This window comes from Oryctolagus cuniculus, chromosome 12 (assembly GCF_051225735.1).
Source record: "Oryctolagus cuniculus isolate XC-2025 breed Fujian yellow rabbit chromosome 12, ASM5122573v1, whole genome shotgun sequence".
In the NCBI taxonomy this organism is placed as follows: domain Eukaryota; kingdom Metazoa; phylum Chordata; class Mammalia; order Lagomorpha; family Leporidae; genus Oryctolagus; species Oryctolagus cuniculus.
The window spans coordinates 23,656,096-23,682,876 of NC_142878.1; the positions used below are offsets into that span (position 1 = coordinate 23,656,096).

The 26,781-nt window shown below is 42.5% G+C and overlaps 1 protein-coding gene across 1 annotated transcript; it reads right to left on the reverse strand.

The window, feature by feature from the left end:
• Positions 1-274: 274 nt before the first annotated feature.
• Positions 275-25,610, reverse strand: PSMC6 (proteasome 26S subunit, ATPase 6). Its single transcript, XM_089309698.1, has 14 exons — positions 25,415-25,610; positions 24,370-24,449; positions 24,225-24,264; positions 23,997-24,049; positions 20,933-21,000; positions 20,259-20,373; positions 17,065-17,152; positions 14,781-14,842; positions 14,575-14,698; positions 13,747-13,808; positions 11,056-11,176; positions 10,849-10,929; positions 5,144-5,215; positions 275-1,112 (listed from the first exon to the last, which is right to left on the reverse strand). The coding sequence occupies exons 1-14, from the start codon at positions 25,539-25,541 to the stop codon at positions 994-996; spliced, it is 1,212 nt and encodes a 403-aa protein (XP_089165824.1). The 5' UTR covers positions 25,542-25,610; the 3' UTR covers positions 275-993.
• Between the last annotated feature and the right edge of the window lie 1,171 nt (positions 25,611-26,781).

Genomic DNA, 26,781 nt, shown 5'->3' on the forward strand with positions numbered 1-26,781 from the left:
AGATTCTCTCTCTTTCTGCCTTTAAAATAAATAAATCTTAAAAAAAAAAAAAACTTTCTGACACCAACCTCCCCATCATTTGACACACTCTGTTATCCATAGATACCTACTGAGGTCATTGGTGAGCTTGGGAAATTATTAATCCTGTGAAATTACAGTATATGCAAATTATAATCATGTATGTAGATGAGAATTTTTCCAAGCAGGAAGGGAGTCCAGACCTTAACATTCTCAAAAGTAATTATTTCACATAAACCAAGAATGCCAAGTCATATTTATTAGCAAATATTACCTTTAATCATAATTTTTAGAAAGTTATGTATATGCAGGTACTTTTTCAGGTAACTATCAAATAGCCTAATCAAAGTCCGTGAAGAATAGGCAGACACTTTCTGGGAGGAGGAATATATAGAGACACGCTCACACATCTATGTTATATATAACAGATGATCTTATGAACACCAAGTGTGGGGAATATTTTACAGTAAAATTCAAAAACCTACCTAAATACAACTTCATCTGAGTTATCAAATAAATACTTTATTTACTAATGAACTTAAAGGACCATAGCAAATGTCCTCCTTAGAAAAAGATAAGAATATATTTAGGGGAACTGAATCAAACATATTTTATTCAACTTTTAGGATGAGGAAAACAAATGATATAAAATAAGTCATAAGAAATGCTCTCTTGTACTACTCCCAGACCATTTTCAACGTTTTACAAAATGTTCACACAGCAAATATGAAAAGCTTCAACACATTCTTCTTTTGTAATTTCTGCTGCAATAAATGCAGCATTAACAACATACAAATTTCTTCTGTACCAATCTTAAAAGTTGAATCACTGAATTATATACTAATTTATGTTACTCATACATATTTTATTCATACTTTTAATGAGATCGTTGCCAATACACACATTATTTTCCTTAACTTTATTTTTACATTAAGCCAATGTCTGTCATGCAGCCATCAAAAACCTTACAGTAAATTACACAGGTTTGTAGTCCAGTTTAGACTCTAGCTTCTTAGAATCAGCCACTTTTCTGACTGCTTTCATGAAGTCTTCCTGTACTACAAAATCATGATCAGCACGAATTGCAAACATACCTGTGGAGAATAAGACAGCATGATTGCTATACATCACACGTGAAATAAGTTCAGTGTAAGAAAACTAAACAATGTAATTCTAGGGAGTAAATGTGAAGGAGCCTAGATTTATTATTTTTGATCCAGTATTTCTAAATGCTTAAAAACTACTCTCTTGGGAGCCAAGTTGTGACCCAGTGGGTTAGGCCACTGCCTCCAAAACCAGCATTAGCTCTCTGCTAATGTGCCTGGGAAAGCAGAAGGTGGCCAAGTGGTTGGGCCCCTGCACCCACGTGGGAGACCTGGATAAAGCTCCTGGCTCCTGGCTTTGGCTTGGCCCAGCCATAGCTCTTGATCCTACTTGGAGAGTGAACCAGCAGAATGAAAGGTCTCTGTCTCTTGCTCTCTCTGTAACTGCCTTTCAAATAAATAAAATAAATCTTAAAAACACAAAAAACTCTTAGTTCAGTTAATTTCCACAGATTTGGCAAACAGCACTTTCAAAATCAAAAGCAGCTAATTAACTGAACATTTAAAATCTTGCTCACATCTTGTATTCAACGGTATCTCACATCTCACAATCTTGTATTATATGGTAACTCTTAAAAACAAACAAAAAAACCTTCCCAAATTTTCAACAACAAACACACACATTTTAAGCAGTTAAGAAACACTAGGGGCCAGCGCTGTGGTGCAGCAGGTTAACACCCTGGCCTGAAGCGCTGGCATCCCATATGGGTGCCGGTTCTAGTCCTGGCTGCTCCTCTTCTGATCTAGCACTCTGCTGTGGCCTGAGATAGTAGTAGAAGATGGCCCAAGTCCTTGGGCCTCCGAACCCATGTGTGAGACCAGGGAGAAGCTCCTGGCTCCTGGCTTCAGATTGGCGCAGCTCCGGCTGTTGCAGCCATCTGTGGAGTGAACCAGAGGGTGGAAGACCTCTCTCTCTGTCTCTACCTCTCTCTGTAACTCTGTCTTTCAAATAAATAAAATAAATCTGTAGAAAAAAAAAAAATTAGAAACAAAAGGCAGTGATTCTCTGGAAGGAGGAAACACAAAAGAAAACATTTCCAGTAGTTGGGCAGCCCTTTTCCTACTAATAACTAAAAGTTTAGAGAATAGGAAATTACAGAAAACCAACAGTGGCTTTAACAAAAATCAGAGCCATTATTCATGTATTAAAATTTATCTTATTCATATATAAACTGATACTCTTCTATGACTCATATTCAAGAATTACAACTGTTTTTGCAATTTTTGACAAATTACTTGTCAAATAGTACTTGACAAATAAGTAAAATCTTTTAACACTAGTTTTCTGATGGATATGGGCCCTAGAATTTGAGAAAAAAAAATCTTTTCAAAAATGTATTTATTTGTTTGAGAGGCAGAGAGAGATCTTCCATCTGCTGGTTTACTTCCCAAATGCCCACACAGCCAGGGGTGGACTGGACCAAGCCAAAGTCAAGAGCCAGGAACTCTACTGGGATTTCCCACATAGGCAGGAGAGCCAAAGTTTGTAGGCCTTCATACGCTGCCTTCCAAGGCACATGAACAGAAAGCTGAGTGGGAAGTGCAGCTGCCAGGTACAGACTAGCACTCTGGTATGGGATGCCAGTGTCCCAAGCAGTGGCCCAACCCCTGGGCCACAAAGCCAGCCCCTTTGAGATTTGGATTTCATGATCTTAAGTAAAGCTGTTAAAGTATCACTATCCATTAATCAAATGAATCCTACTAATATTTCCATTGAGGATCTTGTATTGAATTTTCACTTATATAAAATGTGGGAGTTAGAGTAATTTCAAAGGTTGCTTCCTTTTTTTTTTTTTAACAGATTTATTTTATTTATTTGAAAGACAGAGTTACAGAGAGAGAGAGAGAGGTAGAGACACAGAGAGGTCTTCCATCTGCTAGTTCACTCCCCAGATGGCTGCAATGGCCAGATCTGCGCCGATCCATAGCCAGGAGCCAGGAGCCTCCTCTAGGTCTCCCACATAGGTTCAGTGGCCCAGGGACTTGGGTCATGTTCTACTGCTTTCCTAGGCCACAGCAGAGAGCTGGATCAGAAGAGGAGCTGCTGGGATTAGAACCAGCGCCCCTATGGGATGCTGGTGCTTCAGGCCACTGAGCCACAGCACCAGTCCAATCCCCCCCCCCCCTTTATAAGCTTTTATTTTCATTTATTTGAAAGGCAAAAACAAAGATATCTTCTATCCACTGGTTCACTACCCAGATGGCCACAAGGTCCAGGGCCAGAATAGACAGAAGGCAGGAGCCTGGAATTCCATTCAGGTCTCCCAAGTGGGTGGCAGGGGCCTAAGCACCTGGGTCATCATCTGTTGCACGACCAGGCACATTAGCAGGGACCTGGATCAGAAGTGGAGCACCCAGACTTGAACCAGCAAGTAATGGGATGCTGGTATCACAGGTGTTAGATTAACTTGCTGCATCACAACACTGGTACCCCATCTTTCCATTCTAAATTTCTACATAAGGAGTCTTAGAAATAATCAATATATGTCATCCTGGAAATCTGGTGAATAAAACAGCTGATTTTTAAAAAAAATAGTCTTAAAACCTGTTTAGAAGCCTACAACTAAATTAGGTAAGTTATATATATAAACTCTATGCACTGTTTATTGAGTATACATTTAAAAGAGATATACTCTAATCCAAAAATGATTATAATGTCAGGACTGGAATGAAAAAGTCAATTATAATCAAATTCAAGTATATTTTAACTTAAGAAAAAGGTATGTTATCAAAAAAGACTTCAAGTCCAATAAAAAGAAAACAGAACTGAAACTTTGTCTCCAGGTATAAATATCCCATTCGTCAAAAAGCTAAAATTGTAGTTCACACAGAAGTCACAGCTCTTTACTGGGAATAACTTAAGATAAACTTTAAAAAACGTGGGGAAAAAAAGCATGTCATAATTTGATGACATCAATCTGTAAGATCACACCACTGCTTTTGTTTGGACTGTAGTTTCACCAAAGTAACCTTCTGAGAATAATTTGGTCTGATTCGGATTCTGGGAAGAAACTGTCATAAACTACTGCAAGTATTTCAAGTTTACCCTTTACGCTTTTTGTTTACTGATAAGTCTCTGCAAACATGATTTACTCTAATCTGTATACAGTTTCTAGACCTGCAGATCTTTGATCCAGATAGTGAGTCACAGAATACCTCTAAAGGTAACGCCTACTGAAAAGCCATGCCCAGACAATTCCTTTAATCACTGTGGAATTTACATGTAGCATTAAAATAAGGTTAAACATCATGGGAAAATAAAAGGCCATTACAGATACAAATACTTCAGAAAATAGTTAAGACACAACCTATGATGTCATTAACTAAAAGGTACTATAGAAATTCACTTTTTTAAAATTTGGAGATTTTATCCAGAAGACAAATGATAAAGGACTGTAGGTGACGTGTTAAAGCCGTCTGGAACCACAAATAAAAATTATATCACACAAGCCACAGAAATGTACAACTGTGTTTTACACAAATTGCATAGTCACAGAATTCATAAATCAATCTTTGAAAGCTTACTGTTCACAGACCAGGAATGGAGAATCCGCATAGCAGCTACCCATGGCACTGGTTCATTCTAATTGCAGCCAGGGATGCCACTGACTACTCTTCCCACATTCAGGGGGCACTGTCCTATCACTTACTCAGCTTTACACATTTGCCCCTAAGGCAACCAGAAATGCAACACCTGGAAGGGGGAAGTGGTGGTAAGTAATGTTCCAGTCTCCCCTCTTTCAGCTGGGTAATCCTGGAAGGCATTCTGCGTGTTTCTCTGAGATCTCACAATCAAGCCGTCTTACCTACAGCGACTGACTCAATGCTGTACCCTTCTTCCCACCTCATCTGCCCTGTTCTCTCTTCCTGAAACCACCTCACCCATCCTCTCCCTTCAAAACAAAAACAGAAATCATGTATCCATATCCTTGCAAGGCCCAAGTTCTGCTTCTGGATACACTCAGTTTCAGCCAATTTTTAAAAATCACAACCAGTAGTAAAAGTAGCCTGTAAACCCTTACCTGCTTCAGTGCAAACATTTCTCAGGTCTGCTCCATTAAAGCCATCCGAAAGCTTCACGATTGCTTCATAATCTGTTTAATAAAAAACATCAGAATTTAGCTTCCCTGACCCAAACAAAAAAGTCAGACCTTTTCTTCATGTATGCCCACATGGAGAATTTAAAGAGCTTACTTTGAAATTGATCAAGCTAAAAGTCTGTCAAATAAATCTTCTTTAATCATAATACCATATATCTCTGAAACCTTAACATCAAGACATACAAACATCATCAAAATCCAAACGCACCTCAACCTGTTTTTACAGTGCAAACAGCTATGCATTTGTGAATGTGCATCCAGCTATGACTCAATAAAACTATCACCAAATCTTCTTTAAAGAAACCTATAACATTCAAAACTAAATGTAACAATGGAATTTGCTTCAGTTACACTAGGAAATATGAAAGGTCCTAGTTATCAGACATAACTTCATCACGTGGAACCCAACAGCAGGTGGCTGGTTTTTATGTAAGCTTCAAGGTGGTAAAGTAAAAGATTCATGAAAATCGAAGTTAAGTGACCTCTCCACTCATCCACATGATCAACATGAAATGAAGAGCTATCACTTTGGGGTAGCAGTTGTGCATTTGAAATGGAATACGAGGAGAAATAAGAAAGCCTAGGCAACTACAATGTGGATTTACTCTAATGGTCAATGCAGGGTATGTCGATCTCTATTTGACTTAACACAGATAGTCATGAATCAGGTTCAAGTTCACTGTAAACTTCCTATGAGCAGGGATTTCTAGGGCTGACACAGTCTCTGGCACCTAATAACAGCCCAGTAATTTATGGAAGAAACCTATAAAGTGACCTCCTTTGTTCAGTCTTTCCAGTTGAAAACTCTCACAGAAGCAATGAGATAATGAGAGGTGCAGATCAACTATTTGTAATTATTTTAGGCCATTAACTTCTAAAGCATTTTTGTTTTTAACTGCCTTGAAATTATACTAAATTCCTCTACTTCATCGGACACCAAACTTTTTATGTAAAGGCTAAGACAGTAAATATTTTATGTGTTTCAGGCCATATGGTCTCTGCTATTGTACTGGAAAACTGCCAGAGAGAAAACATGAATGAATGGGCATGACTATGTTACAACGGAACATTATTTACAAAAACAGATGGCAAACAGCATGTGGCTCATAAGCCCGGCTTGACTGGCCTCCGCCCTCGTCCAGTCTCAAGTTTAACAGGTAACCATTTTCTACATTTTCCTGTCTTCAAATCTATTTATACTTCCCCATCTTCATTCTGAGCTTGGATTCTATTTCATTGAATAAGAAATGCATTCAGGGCCGGCGCCGTGGCTCAATAGGCTAATCCTCCGCCTTGCAGCGCCGGCACATGGGGTTCTAGTCCCGGTCGGGGCGCCAGATTCTGTCCCAGTTGCCCCTCTTCCAGGCCAGCTCTCTGCTGTGGCCCGGGAGTGCTGTGGAGGATGGCCCAAGTGCTTGGGCACCTGCACCCACATGGGAGACCAGGAGAAGTACCTGGCTACTGGCTTCGAATCAGCGCGGTACGCCAGCCGCAGCGTGCCGGCTGCAGCAGCCATTAGAGGGTAAACCAACGGAAAAGGAAGTCCTTTCTCTCTGTCTCTCTCTCTCACTGTCCACTCTGCCTGTCAAAAAGAAAAAGAAAAATAAAAAAAATAAAAAAATAAAAAAAAAAACTAGCTGTTGTGGCCGTTTGGGGAGTGAACCAGCGAATGAAAGACCGCTCTCTCCCTCTGTCTGTAACTCTACCTAAGAAAGAGAGAAAGAGAGAGAGAGAGAGAGAGAGAGAGAAAGAGAGAGAGAGAGAGAGAGAGAGAGAGAGAGAGAAAGAGAGAAAGAAGTCTAAATCCAATGTCTCTTCTTTCAACTTCTCTGAAATCCATTCACGTAGGCTTTCAACCTCACCACTCCAAACAATTATTTCTGACAAGGTTACCAACGATCACCATGGGGTAAAACCCAACGGTCTATCCTCGGAATTCTATCTGTCCTATTGTCAGCATTGCACAGGGGAACAGTCCTTTCCTAAGACACCCATTCAGGGCTGGCATCATGGTGCAATGAGTTAAGCCGCCACTTGGGACACTGCCGTTCCCTATCGGAGTGCTGGTCCCGGTTCCAGCTGCTCCGCTTCTCACCCAGCTCCCTGCTGATGCACCTGGCAAGCAAAGGATGATGACTATGGCACTTCAGTTCCCCCAGGCACCTGGGAGACCTGGAGAGAGCACTTGGCTTTTGGCTTCGCTTGGCGGAGCCCTGGCTGTTGTGACCATTTTGGGAGTGAACTAGAGGATTTCTCTGTCTGTCCTTTTTTGTCACTCTTTCAAATAAAATATTTAGAAAAATAAACACTTCCTTCATTTTTCTTCTCAGGTACCATCAGTTCCTGGTTTATTCCTACCTCTGCCATTGTGTCTTCAGACTCATACTATTTCTTCATCTCAACTTCTTTTTTCTTTTTTTTTTTTTGAAGATTTATTTATTTATTTGAAAGTCAGAGAGTCAGAGTTGCACAGAGAGAGAGAGAGAGAGGTCTTCCGTCTGATGGTTCACTCCAATTGGCTGCCAAGGCCGGAGCTGTGCCGATCCAAAGCCAGGAGCCAGGAGCTTCTTTCGGGTCTCCCATGTGGATGCAGGAACCCAAGGACTCGGGCCATCTTCTACTGCTTTCCCAGGCCATAGCAGAGAGCGGGATTGGAAATGGAGCAGCAGGGTCTCAAACTGGCGCCCATATGGGATTCTGGTGCTTTATGCCAGGGCGTTAACCCACTGCGCCACAGCGCCAGCCCCCATCTCAACTTCTTTTTTTGTTTTTTTTTGTTTGTTTGTTTTTTTGACAGGCAGAGTGGACAATGAGAGAGAGAGACAGAGAGAAAGATCTTCCTTTGCCGTTGGTTCACCCTCCAATGGCTGCCGCGGCCGGCGCACTGCAGCCGGCATACCGCGCTGATCCGAAGCCAGGAGCCAGGTACTTCTCCTGGTCTCCCATGGGGTGCAGGACCCAAGCACTTGGGCCATCCTCCACTGCACTCCCTGGCCACAGCAGAGCTGGCCTGGAAGAGGGGCAACCGGGACAGAATCTGGCGCCCTGACCGGGACTAGAACCCGGTGTGCCGGCGCCACTAGGCGGAGGATTAGCCTGTTGAGCTGCGGCGCCGGCCCCCCATCTCAACTTCTTAATGTTAGAATTATTTAAGTTCAGCCTTTGACTTCTTCTCTATATCTATTCACCCCCTTGGAAATCTCATCTCATCAGAAGACTTTACAAACCATGTTTATGCCAGTATTTTCCACATTTATTTCCCCAGCACAGACTGTCCCAATGAACTACAGACACATACAGAATTAATACACATAGTTTATCAAACAATACACAGAACTAAATCCCTATTCCCTCCTTAGAATTTAATCTTTCCAGTCTTCTCAATATTAATTGATGGCAGCTGCATCTTTCCAGCTGGACAAAAACCTGAATCTTCCCTGTACCTGTCTTTAGCTCACGCCCTACATCCAATTCATTAGCAAGTCCTGTCAACTTTACTTTCAAAATATATCCAGAATCTCATCATTTTAAAAAATGTCAATTACACTACAAAAAAGCTGGTGTGTGTGGGGGTGAGGATTTGCTACCCCCTTTGATAAAGCCACATCATCTCATAGAGAACTGGAATCACCTAAGTTTTGTTTAAAAAGGGCAGAAACTTCATCTGACTGTGGTGTTCGGAGGTGGAGGCCTTCAGGAAGGGATCAGATCTGTGGCTATCAGAGATTGGTCAGCCAGCAGAGAATCCTGGTGGCATTATAAGGAGGACAGGATTGGAGCCAGCACTGTGGCATAGCAGGTAAAGCCGCTGCCTGCAGTGCCAACCATCTGGGGAGTGAACCAGTGGATAGAGGGCCTCTATTATCTCAGGGCCAGCTCTGTGGCGCAGTAGGTTAATCCTCTGCCTGTGGCACCGGCATCCCATATGGGTGCCGATTCGGGTCCCGGCTACTCCTCTTCCAACCCAGCTCTCTGCTATGGCCTGGGAAAGCAGTAGGGGATGACCCCAGTGTTTGGGCCCCTGCCCCCACATGGGAGATTGGGAGGAGGCACCTGGCTCCTGGCTTCGGATCTGCAGCTCCGGTTGTTGAGACCATCTGCGGAGTAAACCAATGGAAGGAAGACCTTTCTCTTTGTCTCTCCCTCTCACTGTCTGTAACTCTACCACTCAAATAAATAAATAAATAAAAATCTTTAAAAAAAAAGACAAAAAAGACGACCTTTATCTCTGCCTCTCTGTAACTCTGCCTTCAAATAAATAAATAAACCTTAAAAAAAAAAAAAAAAGACAGGATCGATCACAGAGACACAAACACTCCCACCATGTGCTGCAGTGCAGGGCTTTCCTTGCCAGAGTCTGGGCCACGCTATTTGAACCTTGTACCTCCAGAACCATGAGCCAACACAAATCTCTCCTTATAAAGTCACACACTGTAGGCATTTCGTTATAGGAACAAAAAGTTACCAATATACTAATAATTACACAAAAACCTACAGAAGTAACTTTTTTGGACACAACTGTATAATTTTAAATAAGTAAAAAATTTAGCGAAGGTAAGGGGATGAGTCAATGGGTATTAGTAATTCATTATATACTTACCTCTTTTTTTATGTTTCTAATTTTCTAGACTAAGAAATTAAAAATAGGGGTCGGTGTTGTGGCACAGTGAGCTAACCTGTCGCCTACAATGATGGCACCCCACATGGGTACCGGTTCCTGTCAGGACTGTTCTACTTCTGATCCAGCTTCCTTGTAAGGTGCCTGGGAAAGCAGCAGAGGACAGCCCAAGAAAGCTTGGGCCCTTGTACTCATGTAGGAGACCGGGACAAAGCTCTTGGCTTAGACCTGGCGCAGTCCTAGCCATTGCAGCCATTTGGAGTGAACCAGAAGATGGAAGATCTCTCTCTCTCTGTGTCTCTCCCTCTCTGTAACACTGACTTTCAAAAAAATTTTAAAAATGTTAACAGAAAGTAAGATCCTATAATTCCTCAGGTCAGAACCCTCCAAGGGCATTCACATCACTGAAGTCCCTGCAGCTGACCTCTACACAGGACTCCACACAATCTGGTCACCATTACCTTACACCCTCGCCTGCTGACTGCTGTCTGTCCACTCTCCCACGGCACCAGGGCCTCTTTGCTGCTTCCTGAATATGCCAGGCACACACCTGTTTCAGACTCTTGCTGCTCCACCTTGAATGAAATAATTCTCCCCAGTATCCATGTCTAATTCCTTCACTTTTTCCATGTCATTGCTTAAAAATCTCCTTCTTGGGAAGGCCTTTCCCATGCCCTCTCCCACTGCGTTTAAAAATGTACATAAAATCCTCCCTTTCTTTATTTTTTTCCACAGCACTTATTCCATTTTAGATACCACATCACCCATATTTCATCTGTGTTTCCTGAGAAGAATTTAAGTTCTCTAAAGGCAGGTATTTGTTTCCTCCATTACTATGTCCCTAACACCTACAACACTTCCTTTGTATAGTAGGTAGCAAACATGTACTGGGTTTAAAATCATCCTGTCTGCTGAATTTATAACCTGATTTGCTAGGCCATCAGCAATATCTAAAAGTATGCTGCTTAATTTACCAGATGTAAATATATTAAAAAAATGATTTCCTTACCTATTTCACCATGTTTTGTAATGGGACCTGCGTGGATTTTCAATATATCTAACCTTGCTTGTTCATTTGGTAAATCAATATCTGAAAATGAGAAATCATAAGAAATTATTTTACAATGTGTTTTGAACAAAGTGGGGGTGAGGAGATGAATATACAGAGAAACAGACACAAAAGGAAATGGAGAGCAGGTAAAGAACCTTGACTCACGTATTTTTCTGTCTAATCTTCCTGGACGTAGCAAAGCAGGATCCAGTGTATCTGGTCTGTTTGTAGCCATGATCATTTTAACTCTATGCAGAGTATCAAACCCATCCATTTGATTCAGCAACTAAGAACATTACAAATGATGGAGATCTTACAAAACATTCTACCCACTACATAATAGACAGCACACATCCTCTACCAGGGTACTTCAAAGAATCTTGGAAAAATGCATTTTAAAAATGAGTTTATTTTGGTTTTGAAATCTATACTTAGTTTTTTTTTCATAATATGTAGTTTCCATTAACTTCTTGAGGTACTCTCATTTATGAATAATACCCTAACATATATTTCCTACAGATAAACATGTGATCTTCAGAATCCCCACTTCATGGACCTCTACGTTTTTCTTCCTCTTTTATAAAGGTATGTATGTTCCACACTCAAAGTTCCAAGGTAGATCAATTGCTTTATTATAACCACAAACCTCTTCATAGCTATCAGATAGCTTTAGTAAACCCTGTGCCTTCCATCTAGTGAAATATTATAAAATGGAACTATGGTCATATTTCCAACATCTATGATTATTTTCACAAAATTATTTTATAAAATAAAAATAAAGAGTATTGTTGCTAACAAAAATGTATTAGTGCTTATGTGAACCGTATTATTCACATTGAGTTCACTACACACAAAGCTTTTCCTACAGATTTGATAATAAACTCATAAAGTATCTTTTCAAATAATTCTGGTTCACATAAAAATACCAAGACACCTGGGGCTGGCACTGTGGTGCAGCAGGTTAAAGCCCTGGTCTGAAGTGCCGGCATCCCATATGGGCAATGGTTCTAGTCCCGGCTGCTCCTTTTCCGATCCAGCTCTTTGCTATGGCCTGGGAAAGCAGAAGATGGTCCAAGTCCTTGGGCCCCTGCCCCTATGTGGGAGACCCGGAAGAGGCTCCTGGCTCCTGGCTTCAGATCGGCACAGCTCTAGCTGTTGAGACCATCTGGGGAGTGAATCATTTTCCATCCATTTTGTGGATGGAAGACCTCTCTCTCTGACTCTGTCTCTACCTCTCTCTGTAACTCTGTCTTTCAAATAAATAAAATAAATCAAAAAAAAGCACCTGGCTCTTGGCTTCGGATTGGCGCAGCATGCCAGCCATAGCAACCATTTAGGGAGTGAACCAATGGAAGGTAGACTTTTCTCTCTCTCTCACTGTCTAACTCTGCCTGTCAAATATAATAATAATAAAAAAAAAATACCAAGACACCTAACATTATTTCCTTTGATCCCTAAAATTTTCTTGAGTAAGTTTTGAAAAATCTTACTGCAATTAATAAATTCTTTAAAATCTAACTAACCGGCTGGCACCGTGGCTCAACCAGGTTAGTCCTCCACCTTGCGGTGCCGGCACACCGGGTTCTAGTCCCGGTCGGGGCGCCGGATTCTGTCCCGGTTGCCCCTCTTCCAGGCCAGCTCTCTGCTGTGGCCAGGGAGTGCAGTGGAGGAGGCCCAGGTCCTTGGGCCCAGCACCCGCATGGGAAACCAGGAGGAAGCACCTGGCTCCTGCCATTGGATCAGCGCGGTGCGTCGGCCACAGCGGCCATTGGAGGGTGAACCAACAGCAAAGGAAGACCTTTCTCTCTGTCTCTCTCTCTCACTGTCCACTCTGCCTGTCCAAAAAAAAAAAAAAATCTAACTAACCAGAGTGGGCACTGAGATACAGGGAGTTAAGCAGCAGCTTGGGATACCAACATCCCTTACTGGAGGACCTGGGATTGAGTCCTGCCTCTGTTTCTAATCCGGATTCCTGCTAAGGCACCCAAGAGGCAGCAGATGGTGCCCAACCACATGGTTTTCTGTTATCCCCATGAGTGACCCAGATGGAGTTCTAGCTCCTTGATTCAGTCTGGTCCAGCCTTAGCTGTTGCAGGCATTTGGGGAATGAACCAGCAGATGGACGCTTTGTCTATCTCTGCTACTCTGACCTTCAAATACAAATAAATAAAACGTAAGAAAAAGCAAAACTCTAGCTTGCACAACAATATGTTTATTAGTTGACATTCTCAGTTACATGAAATAAAACCAGTATTTGTGTTGTTCTGAAATATTTCAATTGGAAACTTCTTGCAGACTTTATAATTAACTGAAAAATACTGTACATCTCCTGGGCAGAGCAATATAATTTATGAAAAGTGATTTTCAAATACATTCAATGAAAAAGAACTGCACTACCTACATTACTTTGTATTTGCAGAAGTGGGAATATGTTTTGGATCTTGCCATCACTTTCCCAGATGTGGAGCAGAGAAAAGTGGGGAAAGGCTCATATACACTCCTCCACAGCTCAGTCATCACAACTATGTCAGCTGCCTTTCAGTCTCAGCAATGAAGGAAGGGAGGAAAGAACGACTTTTGGGCCACAGTCAAAAATAAATATAACTCATTTATTGCCAGTCTTATAGTGCCTGTTACTCATAAGACGTCTTAATAAAGCCAGCACAAGATCACATTCATAATACACAATTTAAACAACTAAATAGCTGACCTGCTGATAAAACATAAAATCGTTCAAATGTACGCCAAGTAGAATTATGCAGATACTGTTGTATGTATTTTCCCATTGCAATATGCAATGCTCAGTTCTTCATGTAATAGGTATTTCTCTATTAAACCCCCTTTACCAAATATTACCTCCATTAAAGTTCTCTGAATCTCTCTGTCAGCTGACGTACCCTCAGAAAACCGACGACCACCTAAAATAGATTTGGATGTGTAAATGCATTACTTTTTTCCACAATAAACATCATCTAAGAAAACGGAATGTACCAGTGTCAGCTGAAAATATTAAGATGGAGCTTGGCATTGTGGCGTAGCAGCTTAGGCTACCTCCTGCAAAGCCAGCATCCCATATGGGCACCAGGTTGAGTCCTGGCGGCTCCATTTCCAATCCAGCTCCCTGATAATGTGCCTGCTAAGCAGGCCCAAGTACCTGGACCCCTGCACCCATGTGGGAGACCTGGATGAAGCTCTAGGCTCCTGGCTTCAGCCTAGCTCAGCCCTGGCTGTTGCTGCCATTTTGAGTGAACCAAAGGATGGACTATCTGTCTCTCTCTCTATATATAACTCCATCTTTCAAATGAAAAGCAGAGTTACAGAGAGGCAGAGGCAGAGAGAGAGAGAGAGAGAGGTGTCTTCCATCTGCTGGTTCACTGGTTCACTCCTCAACTGGCTTCAATAGCTGCAGCTGTGCCAATCTGAAGCCAGGAGCTTCTTCCAGGTCTCTCATGTGGGTGCAGGGGTCCAAAGACTTGGGCCATTTTCTACTGCTTTCCCAGGCCAGAAGCAGAGAGCTGGATCAGAAGTGGAGCAGCTGGGTCTTGAACCGGCACCCATATGGGATGCCGGCACTGCAGATGGCGGCTTTACCCGCTACACCACAGCACTAGCCCCATAAATAAATCTTAAAAAAAAAAAAAAACTTTCCAAAAAAAGTTTAAATTTTGAAACACATATTCTTACCAATAGCATCTATTTCATCCATAAAAATAATGCATGGCTGATGGTCTCTGGCATAATTAAACATTTCTCTGATCAAACGAGCACTTTCACCAATGTATTTGTCTACAATAGAACTAGATACAACCTGTTTAAAGGAAAAACATTAAGGTAAACATAGGACAATTCAAGAAAAATTCAATTTCAACTCCAAAGAATCTCTCCTTTACCTTCAAGAAGTTACAATCCAGCTGACTAGCAACAGCTCTCGCCAAAAGTGTTTTTCCTGTCCCTGGGAATGAGAAAAGAAGTCCTAGTTAATTGGAGAGTAAACAAAATTTTCAAAAGCCTTTTAAAAATGTCATCCTTTGGCTAGTCAATTTTCCCAAATTAAAGCTAAATGACAAACAGAATTTCCCCATAAAATTCCAAAGTATTTCTACTCGATATTAAAACTTTAAATTGCATTCAAGATATCCCTTGTAATTTTTATTTTTAATTGACAAGGAGCTAGACCAAAAGTGGAGTAGTTGGGACTCAAACCAGCATTACAAATGGGATGTGGGTGTCCCATGATGAGAATTAATCCACTGCTCCAAATGCCTGCCCTGACAACTGATTTTAATTCCTCTGGACATATACCCAGATACTGGGTCATACAGTAGCTCTTTTTCTAATATTATGAGAACCTCCAGTAAAAACCTCCTGTTTTCCATAAGGGCCACCCATGCCCACCAACAGTAAACAAGGGTTTCCTTTTCTCCACATCCTTGCAAACACTTGTTATCTTTCATCTTTTTTAAAATAACCACTCCAACAGGTATTAGGCCTTAACAATGTTACTTCAATCTCACTGGATAAAAACATTTAAAACTGTATCAAACTCTATTCACAACATGAATAATGACAGAAACTTTTATTACATTAAAACACAATGGTCAGGGCCAGCATTGTGGTGTAGCAGGTACAAGCTGAGGCCTGTGACACCAGCATCCCACATGGGTGCCAATTCATGTCCTAGCTGCTCCACTTCCCATCTAGTTTCCTGCTAACGTCCGGAGAAAAGCAGTGGAAGATGGCTCAAGGGCTTGGGCCCCTACCACTCACATATGAGATGAAGCTCCTGGTTCCTGGCTTCAGCACAGCCCAGTGCTAGCTATTGTACCCATTTGGGGAATGAACCAGTGGATGGAAGATCTCTCTCTCCCTCTCTCTGTAACTCTTTCAAAATAAATAAGTATTTTAAAAAATAGAATTGCTAATATCACCACCTAGCTCACCAGAAAAGTCTTTAAGTATTAACTATTAGAAAGCTGTCAAGCTCACAGTTCCACATACAACTTTTCAAAAATTTGAATTTTTGCTGAAAGTTCACATTTTGCCTCTAGTGAGAAAGACAATATCAGTTGTTTTAACAGGACAAGCTCACTTTGCTCATCTGGGGAAAATGTGTGCCAGATAACAAATGACCAATCTGAATAACCAATAATTAATAACCAATTAAGTCTAAAGAACCACAGATTGCAAATTGCAGATAAAAATGGCATTCTATAAAAAGCAGCCTAATTCAACTGGCAACTCCAATAACTTCACAAATGCTTCTACTAAAAAGACAACTATCCTTTCCAACATACAGAAGTGCTTAGTATATATTTCCCATTGCATCACATGCAGCATACAACAGTAATCAAAGATTTAACAAAAGTAACCATTTTTACTGCTCAATTAACCATATTTTAAAGTGAAACTCATTTTTTTATCTAGAAAAAAACTCATTTTTACTATTTATTTGAAAGGCAGAAAGACAGAGAGATCACCTATCCATTGGTTTGTTCCCCGAATGCCAGCAACGGCCAGGGCTGGACCAGCCTGATGAGGAGCCAGGAACTTAGTATGGGCTCCTGCATAAGCTGCAGGGACACAACCACCCGAGCCATCACCACTACCTCCGCAGAGTGTGCGTCAGTAGGAACCTGGAATAGGAAGTGGAGCCAGTTCCCAAACCCAGACACTTCAGTATGACATATGGGCAATCCAAGTAGGGGTCTTTTAATTGCCCTGTCAAATGTCCACCCCTGGCTTATGATTTTTCTTAAATACTGCCAGTACATTCATCAAGGACATAATGACCACACGTGCTCTTTCATGCCACTGACAACTTGTTCATGCTATGCTGCTGCACCATCAGCACAGGTGTCAACACAGTGATATCTGAGTATTCTGAAAGTAGCTTTGACCCTGTAGGTTCCATGAGAGCATCTCGGAGACGCCCAGAGTCTGAGATGCACACCTGAGGACTACTGCACCAGAATCACGTGGCCTGTAAACATACACATGCCACGAGGTCCACTGGACAGCACAAGCCTGAGGGAGCAGTGGACACAGCTCACCTCCCAGCCTGCTCTTACTCTGAACAGAGTGCAGGCTGGAACTGACTATACTAAATTCCCATCTCACTTTTTTATTCCTCAATTCATTCACTTACTGGAGGAGCAAAAACAATTCGATACCAACCTGGAGGTCCATATAACAAACAGCCTTTTGGAGGTATTATTCCTACACGCTGGAATAATTCTGGGTTTGTAAGAGGTAATTCTATTACCTAAAAAAGAAGGTTTTTTTTTCTTTAGGTTAGTAAAGATTTTAATGAAGTTTCAAATACTTTAATATCAACATGGTCAAGGGTACACATCATAATCTATAAGAGATTTAAACATCCATGTTATATAAAACCATTTATATTAGAAGTTTTTCTTTAGGTAGATTTAAAATACCTTAATTTTAAAAACCTTTAAGTAATGGTTATTTTAACAAACCACACATTTGGGGTGATACACATATGTATAAGTTCTTAAAACATATTTGAGATATATGCTGAAGATGTATTTGTTGATATAAATTAAACCTCAATGAAAAATTACACTACATAAAGTAGTTAAGAATCTCAAAGATATATACTAGTTTGCATTTTGTATACTAATATACAAAATAATGATAAAATTGGGAATTGATTAAGTTACAAGAACCACTAAGAGGAAACATGTATGCAATTTTCTTCTGCTGTCACTTCGCCAAAGCAGCCATAGAAGAGCAACAGGAACGGTTCTGCTCAATGTCAGACCAAGACTGATTCAAGGAACAAAATGAAGAGAATAGACAAACTGAGGATCTGTCTAACTTAAATTATTTACAGCACCAGTAACCAGGGAGATGAGCTTCTGTTGAATAGCTGTGTCCATGAGGTGTGACGAGGACAAGCCAAAAGTGTGAAAAATTCATATTCTATGGGGCTGGCGCTGTGGTGTAGTAGGCTAAGCCTCCACCTGTGGTGCCGGCTTCCCATATTAGCACCAGTTCCTATGTCGGCTGCTCCTCTTCCAATCCAGCTCTCCGCTAATGACCTGGGAAAGCGGTGGAAGATGGCCCAAGTGCTTAGGTCTCTGCAACCATGTGGGAGACCCAAAAGAAGCTCCTGGTTCCTGGCTTCTGATAGGCCCAGCTCCAGCAGTTGCGGGCAATCGGGGAGTGAACCAGTGGATGGAAGAAGAGCTCTCTCTCTGCCTCTCCCTCTCTAACTCTGCTTCTGAAACAAATAGATAAATCTTAAAAAAAAAAAAAAAAAAAGGAATTCATATTCTAAAGTGAAGATCAAAGAGGACTCTGTGTGTGTGCTCGCGTGTGCATGTGCACGTGTGCTCGCATGTGCACGCACGTGTCCATGAGGTTCTGCTCCTGTGCAGGTGATCATCACAGAAAGACAACATTTGTCCCTGCTGCCCATTTACTAAATATGGGAGAAAATAGGCTATTATTTATACTATGCCAGTACTTCTTCAGGTTTGGTCAAATAAAAATTTGGTTACATAATCACCTGGAATGCTTACGCCCCATTCCTGTGCCCCAACACAAGAGACTTTACCAAAACCACCGGAAGAGCCTAGTAATCTGTTGTTGTTTTTGTTTTTTTTTCTTTTTTTTTTTTTTGACAGGCAGAGTGGACAGTGAGAGAGACAGAGAGAAAGGTCTTCCTTTTACCATTGGTTCACCCTCCAATGGCTGGTGCAACACGCTGATCCGAAGGCAGGAGCCAGGTGCTTCTCCTGGTCTCCCATGGGGTGCAGGACCCAAGGACTTGGGCCATCCTCTACTGCACTCCCGGGCCATAGCAGAGAGCTGGCCTGGAAGAGGGGCAACCAGGACAGAATCCGGCGCCCCAACCAGGACTAGAACCCGGTGTGCTGGCACCGCAAGGCGGAGGATAGCCCATTGAGCCACGACGCCAGCCATAATCTGTATTTTTAATATGTGTTCCAGAAAACATAATTGCTGAAGTTTAAGAACTACGGACTTAGGACTTAAATTAGATGAGATAGAATGTTCCAACTATTCTAATTCATCCTCAAATATTTCCAGCTTACCTTAGGATAAAATCAACGGGACATTATAACTTGTTTTACAGATAACTATTAAGAAGCCATATGCTGGGGCCGGCGCTGTGGTCCAGCGGGTTAACGCCCTGGCCTGAAGCGCTGGCATCCCATATGGGTGCCGGTTCTAGTCCTGGCTGCTCCTCTTCTGATCTAGCACTCTGCTGTGGCCTGAGATAGTAGTAGAAGATGGCCCAAGTCCTTGGGCCTCCGAACCCATGTGTGAGACCAGGGAGAAGCTCCTGGCTCCTGGCTTCAGATTGGCGCAGCTCCAGCCGTTGCGGCCAGCTGGAGAGTGAACCATTGGATGGAGGACCTTTCTCTCTCTCTCTCTGTGTAACTCTGCCTCTCAAGTAAAAAAAATAAATAAGTCTTTTTCTTTTTAAAAAAAGAATATGTTGTCAAGCTTAAAAAAAAAAAGCCATATGTTTATGTGTTATGATATAGGCAATCCTACTTTGATTCTTCATCTAACAACTTAAAATATTTAAGCCACTCCTACAACCAGAACTGTTCTTAAGTGGCAGCTAACCATTTTAATAAAATAAAATATAAGGCATAGATAACTCACTCTACCCTCAGAGTGATTAGTCAGGGGCCAGCAGGGTGGCATGGAGGGAAAGCCACTGCCTGTGACACCAACATCTTATATGTGCTCCAGTTTGAGTCCCAGCTGCTGTTCCACTGCTGAAGTTCCCTGCTAATGAGAAAGCAGCAGCAGACGGCCCAAGTGTTTGAGACTTCGCGACCCCTGTGGGAAACCCACGTGAAGCTCCTTGCCCCTTGCCTCTGCCCAGTCCAGCCCTGGCCATTGAGGCCATCTAAGGAATGAACCAGTGGATGGCAGATCTCTCTCTGTGTGTCTCTCCCTCTCTCTCTTTAACTCTTTCATCAAATAAATATATAAATATTAAAAAAAAAGAAAAAAATAGTAGTTAAAATTAATGGGGTTATTATGCTTTACCCAAATGTGCTCCAACCTAACTAACCTTTTATGATCATTAAAACCATAGATGGCAAAGGCGTAAGATTATACCAAATATTCTTAGCTTTTTATGTCCCTTCACTGACACTGAAAGAACTAAAAGATGTTTCTAACATCAAATTAACTCCAATAATTTTCATAGTTAGATATTCAAAACTATTCTCTCAGCAACAGTAGTACATGTATTAATATTCAGTAACAGCTATTTGGATAAAAACGAATCGTTTCTCCCTTGAGGCATCCTAAAACCTGTACTATTCATCATTAACTTTAGAGAAGAAAGCACGGGTACCAACCTCTCTTAATTCCCGGATCTGTTCTGACAGCCCTCCGATCTCAGAGTAAGAAACATTCCCCGGGTCCTCATGAGACATGTTGTAAACCAGTGGATCCACTTCTCTTGGCAAATATCTGGAATGAAAAGGTATGCATTTTTCTTTCAAAAGATGTATTTTCTCTTAGCCTACAGAGTATATAATCAATTCATCCACGCAAACATGATTAAATTAACCAAAAGGAGCGAAGTGTCAAAATAGTGATTTCAAGAAATATGTATTTTGAATAAAATTTCTCTGTGAAAATAACAAGTAATTAAATAGAATCAGAGGGGTTGGTGTTGTGGTGCAATGGGTGAAGTAACTGCATAAGGCATCAGCCTTCCATACAGAGTGCTGGTTTGAGTCCTGGCTGCTTGACTTTCGATTCAACTTCCTGCTAATGTGCCTGGGAAGGCAGTGGAAGACAAACAAGTACTTGTGCCTCTAATCACAATAGAGACCAGGATGGAGTTTAGGCTCCCAGTTTCAGCCTCGCCCATTCCTGGCTTTTGCTGCCATCTGGGGAGTGAACCAGTGGATAGAAGATCTCTCTCTCTCTCACTCTGCCTCTCAAATTTAAAACAAACAAAAAAACCAAAAACCAAAAAACCCACAAGCACACATCTTAAAGAAAAAAAAAATAGGAAACCCACCTCATGATAGTTAGTGTAGTCATATCCAAAGCAACTCTTGTTCCTGGCTTCAGCTTACTTTTGTCAAGCTAGTTTTGTTAAAAAAAAAAAAAAAAAAAAAGGCATTATTATCCAAACACTAAAAAGAATAATCCTCAAACAAGAGTTTAAAATTGAGAAACCAAATACTCATGTTTATCCTTCAGAGAGAACATGAAAACCAGACTGTCAACTGTCAATTCCATCCAACATAAACCTCTTGTAAAAGCAATATCTGAAAAGCATTTCTATCTATCCCCTTAAAAGAATACCTTCTTAGGCAATTTCTATGTGAAATGATTGATAAAATGTCCAAGGTGCCAATGACCTTGCTTATGAAGAGGAAATGGACTTTGCAATTTTACTTTCAAAAAAGTTCACCCTTTAATATAATTGTGTTCACTGCTTTGAGGTAGGCTCTATAGCACGGTGGGTGACTCTGGAAACTGGTACCAAGGCATTATAGAAAATCCTTTAGCAAACATTTTAGGGGAACAATAGTGAGGCATTTTAAAGGTATATTCATTAGGCTTACTTTGCAGGGAACAGTTTTTGGGAAGAATGTATGATCAAAGGGAATTGGGAGGAAATACTATTTTGCCTCACAAAATCCCAAAACCAGCAACGATGCTTTAGGCCTTTGTTACCCGTCAGACACCATGCTAAGTATATTATATATTAGATCAGAGCATATTAAAGCAGAGTAACTTATTTGGGGAGCACTGGATAGACGCTATTCAATAGATTCACTCTATAAAATGAAGGATGTTACTTTTCAAACATAGTTTCTTTTCTACTGTTTAAAAAACCACTAACCAAGACAGTTTCAGAATCATGAATTACTGACCACCAGACTTTATTAACAGGTACTAATGGAGGACTTACTATCAATTAAAATGAAGTAAAGACAAATACAACAGGTCTACTGCAATCAATTGTTTTTAAAATTGCCAGTAAGTGAGGTAGCCAAAAAAGGAATAAAAGGAGAGCAATATGGGGCAATTTCAACATTTTCACCTAGAGGGAATATTCTGGCATTTCTATTATTTTCTAGTTTTCAAATATCCTCTTGGGGCTGGAATTGTGGTACAGCAGCTTAAGCTTCCCACTTCCCATGTTGGAGTGCCAATTCTGGTCCTGGCTCCTCAACTTCTGATTTAGTTCCCTGGTAATGCACCAGGGAAGGCAATGGATGATGGTACTTGGGTCCCTGCCATCCACCTTGAAGACCCAGTTGAAGTCCCCAGCTCCTGAGTTTGGGGCTGTTGAAGGCACAGGGGGTAGTGAACCAACTGTGTCACTCTGCCTTTCAAACAAACAAATAAATTTTTAAAAAACCTTAAAAAAATATTCTCTCAGGCCGGCGCTGCGGCTCACTAGGCTAACCCTCCGCCTTGCGGCGCCGGCACACCGGGTTCTAGTCCCGGTCGGGGTGCCGGATTCTGTCCCGGTTGCCCCTCTTCCAGGCCAGGTCTCTGCTATGGCCCGAGAGTGCAGTGGAGGATGGCCCAAGTCCTTGGGCCCTGTACCCCATGGGAGACCAGGAGAAGCACCTGGCTCCTGCCATCGGATCAGCGCGGTCCGCCGGCCGCAGTGCACCGGCCGCAGCGGCCATTGGAGGGTGAACCTGCAGCAAAGGAAGACCTTTCTCTCTCTCTCTCTCTCTGTCCACTCTGGCCATGAAATTTTAACTTTTGGCATAAGAGAACCCTGAATGAGACATAAAAACCCCTTGTCTGATAAGGCAGCTAACATTTTGACTTAGAAAACAAGTTACTTATGTGCTAAGAAAGACCCTAAAATCAGATCTAGTCCTGGGGTTAAATTTCAGTCCATGGCCATGCTGTATCAATATTTTAAAACCTGCATGTAGGGGCCTGCATCGTGGTCCAGTGGGTTAGAGCTCCACCTACAATGCTGGAATCCCATGTGAGTGCCAGTTTGATTCCCAGCTACTCCACTTGCAACCCAGTTCCTTGCCAATTTGTCCAGGAAAGCCACAGATGATGGTCCAAGTGCTTGGGCCCCTGTCACCCACATGGGAGACAAGGATGCTGTTCCAGGCTCCTGGCTTTAGCCTGGCTCAGCCCTGGCCATTGCAGTCATTTAGGGAGTAAACCAGCAGATGGAAGATTGCTCTTTAAAAAAAAAAAAATCTGGACCTACAAAACATTCAGAAAAAGCGCTCCCAACAAATTTACAAGAATATTTTACCTAGGAATACTTCCTAGAGAACCAAGAACTATATAAATTGGTTTCAGATGATACTGAATGACTCTAAACCATTTGTTGGTTTTTTGATGACTGTAAAAAGAAATTTAGAGTTATTTCAATTTGATATGCTCATCGAAAAGACTTCATACAAAATTAACTTGGGCTATAGTACAGTAACATTTCTGAATGTTTAAATACGAAACAAATCCTTTTCAAAAAGAAACTAAAATAGGGGCTAGCGCTGTGGCGTAGCTGGTAAAGCCGCCGTCTGTAGTGCCGGCATCCCATATGGGCACAGGTTCAAGGCCCGGCCACTCCACTGCCGATCCAGCTCTCTTCTATGGCCTGGGAAAGCAGCAGAGGATGGCCCAAGATCTCCACATAGGAGACCTGGAAGAAGCTCCTGGCTCCTGGCTTTAGACCAGACACAGCTCTGGCCATTGTGGCTAACGAGAGAGTGAACCAGCAGATGGAAGACCTTTCTCTCTCTGCCTCTCCTCTCTCTGTGTAACTCTGACTTACAATAAATAATTAAATATTTAAATTTAAAAAAAGATGCTAAAATAAAATGATTTTTCACTTCCAACACTCTTTGATCTTGAAGTATATAGATCCTATCAAGGTGACACGACACAGCAAAAGGCACGGAACAGCGTAAGTCACAGCTCACGGTTTGAATCGTGGCTTTCATAATAATTAGCTCCATCTAAACAAATCAGCCTTGGCAGTTACAGGTAATGCCTGGCCTGCCTACCCCAGGAATCAAATATAGGAACTTACAGGAAATGAACTTTTGTCAATTATAAAGCACTATTCAAATGTAAAGCATTACCTGTCTACGACAGCCCACAACGTATCTTGGTCCATTTGTAGCTTTAACAATGACTGGAAGAAGAAAATAAAAAGACAGATTCAAAAACTGAGACTAAAATCCCGTCCTCCAAGAAGACAACAATAGAAAGAAAATTTAGTCTCTCCTTGCACTTGTGTCATTAAAATAATAAGCATTTTAAAATTTGGGGAATAGGTGATTGTTCTTTCACTAATTAAATTCACTTACATTTTTCTTCAGTTAATTGCTTAAGAACTTCACCCACAATCTAAAAAAAAGAAAAGAAAAAAAAAAGTATTACTTTTTGCCAGCAGCCAAAAGCCAAACAAAGCAAATCCCCATCACCCCCTGCACCCGAAACTCCGGGACCTACCTGCCCAACGCTTTGTAGGGCCTTCAGATCATTTTCAGACTTTTCATACTGCTTGGTAAGTTCTTTTAATTGTTCCCTTACTGAAATTACATAATTTGGACATTTTAAATTAAACAACAAACTTAGTTCAAGTCACCAAGTCCCGCTCTACTTAAGTTTACTTAACTCCGTTTTGCATATCCACTGTCAAACCATTAACGTAATAACGAGTAGGTGACAAGTTTAAAAACGAAATGTTACAGAGAAAAAGCATCGCATTTTTTCTCCTAGATCGACAACCCGTATTTGTTGAAGTCCTTTTTAGGTTGCATTTGCAGCCTGACATTTTCAGAATTCCAACTACAAATCCGAACGACAGTCGGCGGGTCGGGGACCCTCACTGCCCCTTCACCCGGCCACTCTCCGACTTTTCACCCTAAAGGAAGTCCCGCACAAACACCATATGGCCAGGGCCTCCTCCGTTTAATTAAATCCCCCAGGCTCCTCAGGGAGGGCCCACAGGAGAAACTCTAGTGCTCCCAACTAAGGGAAACTTGGGTGCCCGGCACTTGCACAACGCGCCGCACTACACGAGCCCAGACAAGAAGCGTTCTTAGCACCGCCGGGCCCCTTCTCTCCGGACCTGCGGATCCGGCGTTCGACCCCTCGATCAAGCCAACTCCCTGAGCCTCCTATCTTGCTCGGGCGTCTTCACTCACAGCGTCGCCCCCGCTCGGGGTCCCGGGACCCCAACACCGCCCTGCTGCAGCCCAAGCCGGGCGACAGCCTCGGCCCACGTCTTCCCCGCTCCTCCTCCAGTCCTTTTCCACCTCCTCCTCGGGACCGCGGATGTTCTCTCTGCCTCCTGACCCGGACCGGGCCGCCCGCACGCCCGGACGGGTGCTGCTCCCCGGGCTCAAGGGCCGGATGACAAAGCGCCTTGTCCCCGCACCGAGGCCTTCCCACCCCTGGGGCTCGGCTGCCCAGCGCGGTGGGAGGCATCCGCTTGGTCAGAAACAGAAGCGAGTCCAGGCACGAGATTACGTGGAAAGAAAGGTGCACTCACGCTCCTTAAGACGGCCGTCGATCTCCTTGTGCTCCAGCAGCTTCTTGCGGTAGTCCTGAAGCGCCTTATCTCTAGGGTCCGCCATGATGAGAAGCCGTCGCTCATAGGGGATGCCGGGAATGGCCATGGCCGCCCGGGCGGGGGTAGGGGCGGGGCGAGGGAGGACTGCCTGCCAGGAGGGGCGGGTTCATGGACAACCCCGCCTCTTCCGGTGGGCCCCGCCTCTCCGCTCCCCTTCTCCCACCTCTGTCTCGCTTCACGCTGGGCGCCGGCGTGCACCGAAGGAGGCCTCCCGCCACAGCGCCCCCTGCAGGCCGCGCTGGGTAAAGTAGGGTGAGGATCTGAAGAGGTCCGGGTATTAAGTCACTGACGTCCTGAAACCACAAAATGCCCAGTAAGAAGCTGAGATGGGAAGTGGGCGGTGTGGAGTATCTCAGAAGAGCTCTGATGGCTTCTAGGTGTGACACAGATGACCTTTTGGTACGACATCTCCAAGTACAGGAGTAGGCATGTCATTCTTCGGTCAGTGAGTGCTGGACTGAGGATAGATCTGCTAATGACGTGGTGGGGAGATTTAGAAAATCAGAGTGTAATAAATACAGGAAAAAGAAATAAGACACGCTGAGATTACAGAATCATGGGAGAACTCGTTTAAAACAGCTATCTGTAATGAGAAGGAGCCGGCCATGCAAGACACTGGGAAAGAACCAGCAGCCGTCTGGACAGAAGCAGCAGCCCGTGCAGGGTCCTGGGGTGAGATAAGGAGCTGGGCTCGCTTCTGGGGACAGAGGGGAGGCCAGAGAAAGGGGGAGAGATGAGCGCATGGATAACCAAAGACGCTGAGGTAGGCTGAGGCAGGCCCTTTGAAGTCTAAATCAATTAAATTCTCCAAATGTATTCCATTCTCTGAGTTTAAATATCTACATCCTATCTATACAAATAAAGTACAAATTTATGTGACTCGATGACCAAATTTCACATAAAAGGTGCTTGCAAATTCATTTTTTAAATCTTGTAAGTACTGTGTTCTGTGTTTCTGACTATGGGTCTTGAGGTAGACAATAAACAAAGAAAATGGACGGCGTAGGGATAGTCCCTTCTCCCACTCATTGCAACTTCTCTGGTCAGACTGGTCCATCCAGACCAAAATATGTCACCTCTGACATCAAGAACTAAAGAGGAAAGGATCAGGCAGGGAAGGGAAAGACAGTTCAGCTTGGATCAATACAACAAATATTTAAGAGCACTTACTGGTATAATTTTCATTGATTTTGTTTATTTGAAAGAAGAAAGATGCAGAAACAGAGAGAGCTCCCATCAGTGGTTCACTCCCCAGTTGCCCTCAACAGCTTTGGCTGGGCCAGGCT